Source organism: Phaenicophaeus curvirostris, chromosome 17 (assembly GCF_032191515.1).
Source record: "Phaenicophaeus curvirostris isolate KB17595 chromosome 17, BPBGC_Pcur_1.0, whole genome shotgun sequence".
Taxonomy (NCBI): Eukaryota; Metazoa; Chordata; class Aves; order Cuculiformes; family Cuculidae; genus Phaenicophaeus; species Phaenicophaeus curvirostris.
The window spans coordinates 4,369,082-4,382,026 of record NC_091408.1 but is presented as its reverse complement, the minus strand read 5'-3'; the positions used below and the strand labels follow the sequence as shown (position 1 = coordinate 4,382,026).

The 12,945-nt window shown below is 42.2% G+C and overlaps 1 protein-coding gene across 2 annotated transcripts; it reads left to right on the top strand.

The window, feature by feature from the left end:
* Positions 1-762: 762 nt before the first annotated feature.
* Positions 763-9,259, top strand: ANAPC7 (anaphase promoting complex subunit 7). Of its 2 annotated transcripts, XM_069870964.1 has the most exons (11): positions 763-971; positions 2,004-2,190; positions 2,530-2,649; positions 4,072-4,183; positions 4,427-4,580; positions 4,690-4,832; positions 5,100-5,217; positions 5,653-5,849; positions 6,568-6,792; positions 7,211-7,361; positions 8,201-9,259. In XM_069870964.1, exons 1-11 carry the CDS (start codon positions 871-873, stop codon positions 8,388-8,390), a joined length of 1,698 nt encoding a protein of 565 aa, XP_069727065.1. In that variant the 5' UTR covers positions 763-870; the 3' UTR covers positions 8,391-9,259. The 2 variants fall into 2 exon arrangements, with proteins under 2 accessions (XP_069727065.1, XP_069727066.1); XM_069870965.1 differs by lacking the exon at positions 763-971 and having other exon boundaries at positions 1,998-2,092.
* Positions 9,260-12,945: the final 3,686 nt, after the last annotated feature.

The window sequence follows — 12,945 nt, the reverse complement described above, 5'->3', positions numbered from 1 at the left end:
CTTCAGTTAGGATAAAGGATGGCCTTCAGGTAATCCTTAAACAATCACAAATTCTCCCTGTCCAATAACCCTTTATTTCAACACGTTTTTGACCTTGAGTCGATTAACTACTGAGTTCATTGTTTTCTTAAGGCTAAGTGTCTACAACCCTGAGCAGAGGCCAGGATGTGCATAGAATATATTAAGTGTCTTCATCTCTGTGCAGGTAGGATGTTTGTAGAAGATAAACGAGGTACAAAACACGTTCTTATCCCCTTGGGTGATGAAAGCTCCCACTGATTTGATTTTTAGCGGTAGTACCAATAGGAGGATAGCTCTGTTTTGCATTCTTTTTGTGACAAATAATAAAGGGAGGGGAAGTTTATGCTTCAGCTGTTCTTTCAGGTCCAAGCATTGTAGTTGAGGTGGTTCAGGTGAGCGTTTCTTTTGGTCACAGCCCAGAAACCTGGATTTTGAAGTTTTTTTTCCTCAGCTTCCTATTTTTATAGGCAGGGGCCTTATTATCTCTGGTATCTCTGTCACATTTAGCTGCAGACGATGTCAACTCAGGAGAAAAAGACTCAGACCCAATAGCTGCACCAGCACAACCACCACCCCTCACTGCCCTCAGCGAGGGCGGACACCGCTCCCTGAGGCGCCGACGCGCGCCGCGTCACTGCGCATGCGCAGGGCTGCCCTCCGCCTGCCTGTCGCGCCACCTTGCAGGCAGCTTGGCGGGCGCCTGCGGGCGGTGGCGTGCGAGGACCCCTGGGCGGTGGCCCGCGAGGACCCTCAAGGGGCGCCATCTTGGAGCGGCGGAGGCGGGAGGAGGCGTTGAGGTCTCTTCCCTCGTCGTGCGTCCCCTCCGCCCCGCGCCTTCCCGCCGCCAGCATGAGCGTGGTGGAGCACGTCCGCGAGATGGCCTCGGCCGGGCTGCACTCCAACGTGCGGCTTCTCAGCGGGCTTCTCCTCACCATGAGCGGCAACAACCCGTGAGTGGCCGGGCCGGCCTGAGGCGGCAGAGGGGGCCTGAGGGGGCGGGGACAGCTGTGAGCACGGAGGCAGCAGGGTGGCCCGTAGAGGAGCCGTCCCGTTCTCCACGCTGGGCTCCGTCCGTCCTTCCGTCTCCCCCCGAGTTTGCTTTTGTCTCCACTCTGCCCCCCAGCTGGGCTCTTGTCGTCCCTGTCCCCCCCCGCCCCCTTAGCTGGACTCGTGTCGTGTCCCCTCCTGCCCCCACAAGCTGGGTTTGCGTCCCCGTCATCATCCCCTGCCCACAGTTCGTCCCGAGCAGCCCCGGCGGCTCCTTGGGTGCTCAGCGTGCGCGCCCTGGCCAAGTGGAGAAGTTTCTTTTTCTAGGGAGCCCAGTGTGGGTCACGGCTCTTCCCCTGACTCCACTGATTCACTTTATTTTTCAAGACTTTGCTGTAAGATATAAGTTTACTTTTGGGGTAGGTTTTGGGGTACTCATTGAAGCCAAAATTGCATTCTGAAACCCTAACACTTCAACATTTATGTAAACAGTGGAAGTGTTACAAAGGGGGTTGGTAAAATGTAGGAATGTGGTTTAGGACCAGGAGAGCTGTACAAGGAGCTGGTTGGGAACAGGAGAGCTGTATGAGGGGCTGGGTTTGGAACAGTAGAGCTGTTCTAGGAGCTGGGTAGCTCTGTAAGCTTGAGTCCACTCAAACAAGATGTGCATTCATGGATGTTGATGTGGTTTGTTATGGGAAGGATGGGGGTCGCTCCATTATGGAAAGCGAGGGTGGAGGAGCTTTTGTTACCGATGAGGGGTCAGGAGTGGCTACTTCATCTGTTTTTGTACAGATAAAATAAATGAGTGAGATAATAATCCTTTTGTGAGGAGGTAATACTTGTTACCCAAGAGCTCTTCCCATGTAGTAAAGAAGCAGCAGCAGTTGGAAGTTGAAGCCAGATAAACCAAAGCTGCAAATACATTGAATCTGTAAGGTTTCCATTCTCATGCAAGTGTCTGATCTCAGCCTTTCTCTTCGTATTTCTCCTAGGGAACTGTTTTCACCATCTCAGAAATACCAGCTCCTTGTTTATCATGCAGACTCTCTCTTCCATGATAAAGAATATAGAAATGCTGTGAGTAAGTATACAATGGCCTTACAGCAGAAAAAAGCGTTAAGTAAGACTTCAAAAGTAAGACCTTCTACTGGGAATGCTACATCAACTCCCCAAAGCCAGGTATTTAAAAATTGACCAATGTGCTGCATAAAATGATCATGGCCCCCCTTACTGTTACTATGGTTGGATCGATATTATAGCATTAGACTGTGGATTTATTATGTCAAATAAACCTCACATTTAAGGCTAATTAGTTCTGAAAATATTAGTCTGGTATTGGTCTTGAATACGAGGGATTTTATATGTATAGTTTATGCTTTTCATTTGAAGACAGGAGCTAGCAATAGGTTGCGTTGTTGTTGTTAATTTTTTCAATGTAGTGTAAGCATTTAATGAGAAACCTTACTCAAATATTTTATGTGACAGTGCTGTACTTAAATCTTTCTCTCTTTATTTCAGTGTTTACCGTCAGAAATTGAGGTGAAATATAAAATGGCTGAATGTTATACAATGCTGAAGCAAGATAAAGATGCCATTGCTATTCTTGATGGGATTCCTTCCAGACAGAGGACCCCAAAGGTTGGTTCTGGCAGACTTTTATTGCAAGTCCTTGGTCAGCATGTGTTGAATCTGTAGGACAGTATCTGGTTGAAAAAAGGATGTAGCCTGTAGGTATGATGTCCTTGTGTCTGCACGTGGCAGGTATGGACTTTCATTTGTGTACAAGGATGAAGAAACACTTTTTTCTAATTCCAAAAGTTTGTGAAGTATTTGTATATCTATGCAACAACAAAAGCAATATGCATCACATCTACCAGGATAAAAATTAATGCAATTGCAAGCAGCTGAGTTACTGCAACTTAGTAAGTGATTGCCAGATCCCCAGTAGAATAATTTTTTGCAGTTCTGAATCATACGTGCAATTGTGAGAACAAAAGCAACTGTTTAAATTCATGTACTTTGCCTGGCTATAGCCACAAAGTGGAGTCTAGTCTCCTTGGAAGAGCAATGTGTCACTGGACAGGAAAGGCACAAGGAGAGGCTGTCTCACAAGGCCAGCTGTTTTGTGGTGTTTTCATTATTAGCCAGTCAACATAACTTGCCAAATTGTGATTGCTCAAACTGAGCAAATGTTTTAATACATTCTTGAACTCAGAATGTGTGTGGAATGGCACTTCATGTGTTATCATATATTTTGAGCAGTGTAAGATCCTTGAAAGGCTGAGCACTTTGGCAAGTGGAGGGAATGCCAGTGCTCCATCTTTTAAAATCTATTCATCCTTTTTCATAACAGTTTAGATAATATTGAGTGTTTAGATCCCAGTGTGGTCTGCGGTGCCAAATATGTCAAGTCTTTGCTTGCTGGCTCTGTTGTCTCATAGGGGCTTAAAAGGCTAATGCATGGGGTCAATCAGCTGCATTTCCTGTGAACAGTAATGTGCTGGTAACGACTTAAACTCCAGTGATGCCAAAGTGTTCTGAAAATGAGGAAAAGATAGAGAAAAATGATGTGCATGAGTAAAATACTGTAGAAACCAGCTGGCTGTGTTGTGTAGAGCTCAAATAATTTCTGTTCTATCATCAATCATGACTTAATTTGGAAGCTAAATGGAAACTTTTTCTGCATTCCTAAGCTAATTCTCTCAAAGCCTTTCAGTGACATGGGGAGATCAACAGAAAGAAGCTTCATGTAGTGGATATACAGGTCTTGGCATCATATGTAAGCACTTGCCCATCTTTTGACTTCACATATGCAAAACTCCGATTTCAAGATGCAGTACAGAAATACAAAAGAATGTAAATTTCATCTTCAGACTCAAAAAGAGGGAACAATTTTAATTTTATACTGTATGGTATGTTATAATGTTCTTAGAAGAGAGGTAATTTTGTCTCCTACCCAGAACAGGATGGAGGAAGCCTGAAGACAAAGTTATGACCTTTTTTAAGTGAGGCTTTCTCCTTTCTCGTACTTGACTCTACCAACGTTTCTATTGCTTGTAGATAAATATGATGCTGGCAAATCTGTACAAGAAGGCAGGTCAAGAACGCTCATCCGTTACGAGCTACAAAGAAGTACTAAGGCAGTGCCCTTTAGCACTTGATGCCATACTAGGTAGGTGTCTGCACACTGTTAGTATTTCAGTATTAAACAGTATTATAATTTGAATTGTGCTTGGGACTAGGTAACTGGCGTTTGCATCTAATGATGCCTACGTTATGCAAATTATAAAAAGCATTATTAACTAGCTGCTTGTTTATGCTTGTCAAGGGATGGAGTTTCTGATTGTCAGGCAATTAATTTGTATTAAAAGCGGTTTGTGGTGGCTGACGTTGATGTGTGTACCGTTCTGAACAGGCTTGCTCTCGCTATCAGTGAAAGGTGCAGAAGTGGCCTCTATGACAATCAACATAATTCAAAGTATTCCTAACTTGGATTGGCTTTCAGTGTGGATCAAGGCATATGCTTTTGTGCATACTGGAGATAACACAAGAGCAATAAATACCATTTGGTAAGAGTTCAAAGAGCATGATGTAATCAAATAATATATTAATATTGATATATAATTTGCTTGAAATGGCATTATCTAAATAACAGGGGTTTTTTTTTTCCCTTTAAAGCTCTTTGGAGAAAAAGTCATTGCTGAGGGATAATGTGGACTTACTGGGAAGCTTAGCAGACCTCTATTTCAGAGCCGGCGATAATAAAAACTCTATTCTGAAATTTGAACAAGCACAAATGCTGGATCCTTACCTAATAAAAGGTGAGTAAATCCTAAAATAAAGTTCACCTGGTGTAATGATCTGATGAGTAACATCAGAGTAGCAGCTACATGCAGTGAGGTGTGTGGTAGAATGGTGTGTGTTGTATCTAGCTTTCAATTCAGAATTTACATTCTGTAGCTGTTTGTCTTGGACAGTAACTGGTAGTGCACAGTTTAAAGGAAGTGTTTGTGGTTTTGGTTTTAGATTTTTGTACTTCCTTTTCTTTCTTTTTCTTGGTGATCGATCTCTGAAACATTTTGCTTTAGGAATGGATGTATATGGTTACTTACTGGCACGAGAAGGTCGACTGGAGGATGTGGAGAACTTGGGCTGTCGTCTCTTCAATATTTCTGATCAGCATGCGGAACCCTGGGTGGTATCCGGGTAAGTTGTTTTCTCTCCTTTCTTACCTCAGCTCCTGATTCGCTGCATGCAGCAGGTTATAGTTCACACGGTGGATTCAAACTTCTTGTGCTTTTCCGTCCTGTCTATTCTGTTCTTGTGTTAACTTCAATTAGCTGTCCATAAATATCTATTTTAGTTGCTTTCTGTATGTTTAAACCTGCAGAGTTACTGCACCTGTGCAATAACAATATATTAAATAGCTGTAATAGTTAATATTCGTGCTACTTTTTTACACCCTGACGAGTTTTATTCTGAACATATATTCTTAACTTCAAATGCAAGAAATTCAATAGTTTTCTGTACTATCTTTTTTCTTCTTTTTTTGCTCCCCCCCTTCATTCTGGTTTTAAGTCTCTGTGAATGCACAGTCGCCACAGGCAGTATCTGTTTACAATCACCCTTGTCTTTCTGTAGGTGTCATAGTTTCTACAGTAAACGATACTCTCGTGCCTTATACTTAGGAGCCAAAGCTATCCAGCTTAATAGTAACAGCGTTCAAGCTCTCCTGCTGAAAGGAGCTGCTCTTAGGAATATGGGGCGAGTGCAGGAAGCAATTATACACTTCCGTGAAGCAATACGTCTCGCGCCTTGCAGGCTGGATTGCTATGAAGGTGAGTGGAGTAAAGTGAAACTACTCACATGTACAGGATTGGTTTGGTGTGAAAGTTGGAGTCATGATGCTGATTAGGCAAAGTAATAGATGACAGGTCTTTTCTGCTGCTAACTCTCCAGTAAATGAATTGTTATTACCTGAAAATCTATAAAGCTCTGGTACAAGCGGTCAGTTGAGGGTTAAGAGGATGCATGTATTCTTAAGAATCTTTATATCCTGACAAAACAAAACCCAACAAGATTAACAAACTATGTTTTTTAAAAATCAGACTTGGGTCTTCTGAGCAGATCTCTTTTGGATGATGATGTTAATGACACGGTTAGTCCCAATGGGAACTGTCATACTTTTGTCGTGGTTAGTTGTCTTGTTGAACTCAACAGCACCTTCAGATAAATAGTTTCAAAGAGTCCATGTGAAGTGTTAATATCTCAGTACCGGAATGGACAAAAATCTTAGCTTAGGTGTACTTAGTCTTATTTTAGAACCTGCCTATAAATGTGCCATTTGAATATTTGTGTCCAAATTTCCTTATCTGCAAGTTTCTTTGGTATCTTTTGAAAATGCCGGGTAGAGTGGCTGTCTCAGTTGCAGTTTGTATTTGCGTATTGGAGCATCGGTTGTTTGGAGTCTGTGCACTACTAAATGCAAATAATTGAGGAGGAGCGAATGTCTGTTATGCTAACTCAAAAACTGAAATGTTTTCCCTGTGTTGTCAGGTCTTATCGAATGTTACCTAGCATCCAACAGTATCCGTGAAGCTATGGTTATGGCAAATAACGTCTATAAAACTCTGGGAGCAAATGCACAGACACTCACTCTGTTAGCAACTGTCTGTCTAGAAGACCCAGTCACGCAGGAAAAAGCAAAAACACTGTTGGATAAAGCGCTGACGCAAAGACCTGATTACATTAAAGCTGTGGTGAAGAAAGCAGAACTTCTTAGTAAGTTTCTTTTATTCCTCACGTTGACTTATTTAAAGCGCGCTGTTTTACATGGAAGAGGGTTCTGCAGCCTCATGATTTGAAGAATGTAGCTGTGACATTACAGCCCAGGGATTTATCCATTCTGTCGTGAAGGAAAAATTACAGGAATTCATTGCATCTGGTGTTTGGTGTTACATCAGCACTTAAAACAGTTACAAAGTGTTTGGATTTCAAAGCATACCTAATCCTGAGTGTATTGCAGTAAAAAGCCGCTGTCCAGAGTTAATCTTGCAAAAAGCATAATCTTGCTGACCCCCATGCTGACGGATCTGAAGGAAGAAGTAACTTTGTGTTGTGATGGCTCTTTGTGTACGCTCTGACTTCTTACAGATCTATGTAAACTATTAATTAAAACTGTAGTTTTGCCTATAAACAGGTAGAGAACAAAAGTATGAAGATGGGATTGATTTGCTGAGGAATGCACTGGCTAACCAGAGTGACTGTGTTCTGCACCGAATACTGGGAGACTTCCTCGTAGCTGTCAATGAATATCAAGAAGCGATGGACCAGTACAGTATTGCCCTCAGGTAAAGCAGAGGTTGCTGTGTGTTTCCAAGAACCAATAATCAACTTAACTAAGTAAAAATTTGATCCACTAATTGACTAGGACTTACATCAGAGGTAGCTTTACGTTATTCTCCCTTAAAGCAAACCAAACTGTACAAATGATGGCCTGTTAATTAATTAGTTGGTCGTAGGTTTTGAACTGGGAAGTGCAAGGTTCAGGGATTGCATTAATGCTAAGCGTGTCACTAGGCTTGTAATTCCTTGACTAATGAAAGGATCGGGATATGGATTTATTTATAATTACTACACAGTGGGGCACCTTAAGTTCCATTCCTTTAGACTAGAAGGTACTCCTTTACACTAGAAGGTGCTGTATAAAGATGAACTATTAAGTAAATTTAAATGGTGTGATTCAATTTATCACAACCTGAATGTTATTTTAGAGTGTTACCATGTTAAATGATTTCAACAAGTTAAATTTACCTTAAATCTAGCACATTATGTCCACCATAAACTTACGTAGATAAAATAGACCAGCTGTTTTTCCCTTGCTTATATAGTCATTTAATTTTTTACTGTTTTCATGTTGCTTTACCATTATCTGAAAGAGTTGACTCAGTTTTCTGGAAGACTGTGATGTGTAGATAAGCACGTTCTTGGGGGTCAAAACCAGTTTATATAAAGATTTAATGCCTGGTGTTATGGTCGGCCTGAGGTGAAGTTGCATCATCTGCTAAAATGATGTTAAACAGGAAATGCAGACAATGAGATAAGATTGGTTTTACTGTTTGTTTTTTTTAATAATAATGTTATAAATATAAGGAGGGAAAAAAAGCTTTGTTTTTCTTACTTTCTTCAGTTTGGATCCAAATGATCAGAAGTCACTAGAAGGAATGCAGAAAATGGAAAAAGAAGAAAGTCCAACAGATGCAACCCAGGAAGAAGATGTGGACGATATGGAGGGAAGTGGAGAAGAGGGGGACCTGGAAGGCAGTGACAGTGAAGCAGCTCAGTGGGCAGATCAAGAACAGTGGTTTGGGATGCAGTAATGGCCTCTCTGCTGCTTGTTTTGGCACTTGAACATACCACTTGGGCCGTTCTTTGAAGAACAGTAACTATGATTTTTGCAGTAGCAAAGGAACTTTTTCTTTTTTTTTTTTTATTAGACTCTGGAACTATTTCATGATTCTGTGCATCTCAATGCCGTGAAGGTTCATCATACTTCTTATTTATTGTCAGGGACTCACTATATGGGAGGTTATTTGTAACTTTCCTTTCAAAGAGTTCCTGCTAAAACTAAAAGCGATCTGAAGCGTGTAATAAGCCTGTTTGTGACACAAACAATGTCTAAATTCTGTCCCAGGCTGAGCGTGCTTGATTGATTTGTAAATACAGTGGTTTGTACTCTGCTGTGGAAGAGGTCCTGCTCTCCTGTTTGTATGCCCTGTCGGGGGCTCACGCTCCTGTTGAAGTCTGGAGGAGTTGCTGGGATGTGGCTGAGTGCAGCGCTTCTGTCTTGCTGTCTTTGTTGAGTTGATTTGTCTTTTCTAAATCATCACACATGCTGTGAAGGAGAAGTTTGGTGCTCCAGGCAACTTTGGCTTGCAGGATGCTTTTGTAGCTGACTGATTCCTGGGTGTGCAGGATGGTGCCAGTGTTGGAGAATTACAGTCGTTTACCCAGTCCTTCCTAAACCCTGTCATCGCTTAAAGTCTGTACGTGAACATTTATTTTTAAATGCAGTTTAGTTTTATTTTGGTATGTTACTAAAAGGTTTTACAGCAGTGACTCAAAGCACTTCACATTCTGTATGCAGCACTGACATTTAAAGTGATAAAGAAAAAACTCATCCTTCTTCATTTGCACTGCTGTAGGAATGTTAAATTATGCAAATACGCACATTGTCTTGGTTTTGCTATGTTTATATACTTTGTGGTTTTTTCCTCCGGTAATATTTGAAGTCACATGTTTTCCCTCACCTTTTGAAGCACAATTGCATTGCTTCACATATAAATTCTTAACATCAGCGTTTCAAGGGTGAGCTGCTTTGTGTAATGTAGAAACCGTTTCGGTTCTGTGGGCTTGTTGTGTGGGAGGAGGAATTCTTGCTCTTATTTCTCTTACAGTTCCGATTTCCTTACTCTTCGCTAAGGCATGAATTTTCATCTTTATAGTGGCAATTTAATTCCTTTTGTATTTACTGTGTTACCACAGGTATGCACGGACTTTTTTTACAGAGCTAAAATACAGTTTTGAGTATCAGCGGGAGGAAAAATAGATGTTTGACACAGCGAGATGACACGGAAAACAAGCTTCTCCCCAGATGAAGCTGTGTAATGCAGATAAGGGTGAAATACCTCTCCGTCTGTGATGTGTATCACATCCATTAGGAAAACGCACAACAAAAAAATAGGCAGATTATTTCTACCACAGTCTGTTTTGGAAATCTTTTGGTATGTCACATCTTATAAAGGGGGAACATGATAGTTTATCCATTTAAAAAAAGCAAGCAGCTTGTTATCTGTTCTCTCTGGGATTTTGTGAGCTTTAAACTTTCCAATATATCAGATTGAATTGTGGTTCTTTGAAGGCTGATTGGGAAGAACAGAAAAGCCTGTGCTGCTCTCTTGGTGATTGAATTGGCATAAGCCGTTACTGCTCTTTCATTAAACAAATGGCTGTATTTCCGTTAGAGCAAACATTTTGTTAATTGCATTCTGGTGGAGCAGAGCCCCCATCCTGTTCCTTTATGAAGAATCTGTTAATACCATTGCTGTGTGATGCAGTGAAGAGGCTTCAGCTTATGGCATGTCTTCCGTAACAGAAAGAAAAACACACAGACAAGCAAATTCAAATCATCCCTTTTTAAAAAAAACGCTTTATTTTCTCCTCATACTCAAGCCTTCATTGCATTGCATTGTGCATCTGGGCAGCTTTGTTAGCTTTGTAGCTGTGTTCTGAGCCTCTTGTGGATGGAAGAATGTAGTTCTTGGTGTTACTAAACTGAAGAAAAGGCAGATTTAATTTTGAAAGACGCATATGTGAAGAGTTTTTTCCAAGTGGTTCAGTCATCTTATTCTACTGATTCCTTTAAACAGGTCATTAATCGGAGATGGAAACCACTGGCCTTAGGCATTTCTCTGAAACATTTACATCAAACAGGAAACCAGAGAACCACACATTTAGCAAAACTGTTCTGTAGTATGTTTGTAGATAATCTGATAATCTATCCTTTTAGAACAGAGGGGAAACCACTTCAAGATGAGTATGGTGAAAAGAAAAACATCCGTGAGCTTACGTGTAGCTTTAGCAAACGAGTCCAGTGCTCCTAAGAACACCTTTCGATCACTGTCAGAGCAGAGTTGTGTCCTCGCTGCTTTGATTTTCTGAGAACCTGGCACTTTATTTAAAGTGAAAAGTTTAGATCCTGCAAATAACACCTGTGTAAATACCTGATGTTGGTGGGGTGATACAGCGCGTGTACGGTCTTCAGTGGTAGCTGAGTGAGTCGGGAGCTTTAAGATTCTGTATGAGTTTTGTGCATTTGAGATTACGTAGATAACTTCAGCGTGAGCTTCAGAATTCTAGAGGGATTCTTCCTGCCTATTAATGAGCCTTCATTAGTGATCTAATTTTAGAATGTGATCTCTGGTTTTGCAGAGATGATGTACTCTCAAATTCAGTTACTGGCTTTCTAGTTCAGGGAATAGAACTATTAGCCTGTAATAAATGGCTGACCTCATTCCCTCCCTTAATCCCGTGCTCTGCACCCTAGATGAAAAGATCGTAAAGCCAAAACCTAAAGTTTCAGACTGTCTCAAATCCATGGTGTAAGCTCCCCACCATGAAGCAGCGAGAGCTGTCACCGTCCAGCTGTGTTGAACAGCGTTGGCACATCTGCAAGCGCTGAGCTGGGGGAGGGTAGGGTGTCTGCGTTTGCTTGAAATCCTTGAATTTAAATCACAGATTTCATTAATGAGGTTTTAAATTCTTTCCTACTTTGTGACAGGAAAGACACACAAGCGATGCAAGGGGACAGAATTTCTTCAGAACTTGCACAGACCTGGGTAAGGACTGAAAGAGTTTGTTTACCAGAGTCTGAAAGGAGCTCACGCTCATGGTGCGGCCAGGAATTGCTTACGTAATGCAGGATCTGTAGCGGGTGGTTTGCTCGTGCTTTGTTCTGTGACATTGTTAGAACACCTGAAATAGTGGCACTATTTCTAATTCTGGTTTCCACATCTTGGGGGTCCAAGAATTGTGAAGCAGAGATAATAGAGGGAGATGAGGACTGCTAGCCAATCTAAATGTTTTCTGTCTGAGGTGCTTTTCTCTTTTCTGTTACTGCTGATGACAGATTTTTTTTATTAATTGGGACTTTTTTTTTTTTTTTATGTAGTGATTCTTCCCTCCTTGCTTTTCAAGAGCTCAGTGATGTGGAAACCAATCCACTCAGGGCAGGAGCAGGGAGTAATTCAGCAAACCTCATTCCCTCCCTTAGATCTCAGCTGTAAGGAAGTCTCAGAGGCCGTGTCTGCCGTTGTAATTTCAAGTTAGACAAGTATCTCTTAAAAATCAGATCTAAATCAGTTACGTCTCCGGGGGTCTTAAATTTAGTGACCTTAGGTGGGCTTAAACTCACTCTAAAGCTATGATTTCAAACTAAATAGTCCTGGCTGTTTAGTTTGGCTATTTAGCCTTGGTGATCGTTGATCACAACAACAGAACAGAAAGAATAATTATGTTTTCCCTGACTTGAGCCTTGCACTTAATTTGCAAACCTTAGTGGTTGTGTAGTGCTGGGGATGGAATGTGCTGGGGAAGCCTCCGCTGCGGTGGGTCACCGACGGGTGTTTACACTGTAAAAGCCGCCCTTTCAAATCGCTTCCGCAGAGAGGCCAAGGACTTAGTGAGTTTGAAGATCAGATTCCTTTTTCTCCTTTCTCTTTCTCAGCCCATCAAAACACCGATGCAGGGAGACCGAGTGCTAGTTTGGGATCTAAGGAGCAGAATGGTTCCTGACATGATTTTCAGAGGGACTGGATTTCCTGCATCTGGCTGTTAAGTCCTGTTTCTTAAAGGCTGGTGTCTGCTGAGCCGCCTGCCCCGCGCTGGGTCCTCCCTGCCGTGTGTTCACCCGGAACGCTGGCCTGGGGACGCTTCAGCTGCCTCCTTTCCCGCTGTGCGTTCCAGAGCCGTGAGCCGTGTCTGGAGGGCAAAGGGGATTGAAAAATCCTCCACCCTGAGACTTGGACTTGAGATCTATTTCTATAACATTTACAGAGAACAACAAGTCTTGTCACACGGGAGCGGGTGGCTGCGGGGCAGCAGCAGCGCGTAGCTAATGCGGGTTCAGCGCTTCGGAACATCTCCCACTTGGGCTTCCTGGGCTGGGAGAGTTTAATGGGAGGCAGAAGTGAGCGGCTTGCGTTGATCCAAGAGCTTGGGTTGATCTGGCAGCACACGAGGGCCTGTTCCTGGGCTGGAGAGGTGTCACATTGCCCTGTGCTTTGCTATAGGGCCCAATAAAATGCCAGCTTTTTCCTGAAGCTGTTTTAAAAATCCCCAAATGTTGTTGTTCCTGCTTTTTTCCTAACGTTAAAT

What these genes read in the sequence shown, in the direction of transcription:
- ANAPC7 (XM_069870964.1), top strand. Translation starts at nt 871, where the DNA reads ATGAGCGTGGTGGAGCACGTCCGCGAGATGGCCTCGGCCGGGCTGCAC. An exon ending in AGAGCAATAAATACCATTTG is followed by an intron (nt 4,581 to 4,689) that starts GTAAGAGTTCAA and finishes TTCCCTTTAAAG; the next exon opens with CTCTTTGGAGAAAAAGTCAT. An exon ending in CAGGCTGGATTGCTATGAAG is followed by an intron (nt 5,850 to 6,567) that starts GTGAGTGGAGTA and finishes CTGTGTTGTCAG; the next exon opens with GTCTTATCGAATGTTACCTA.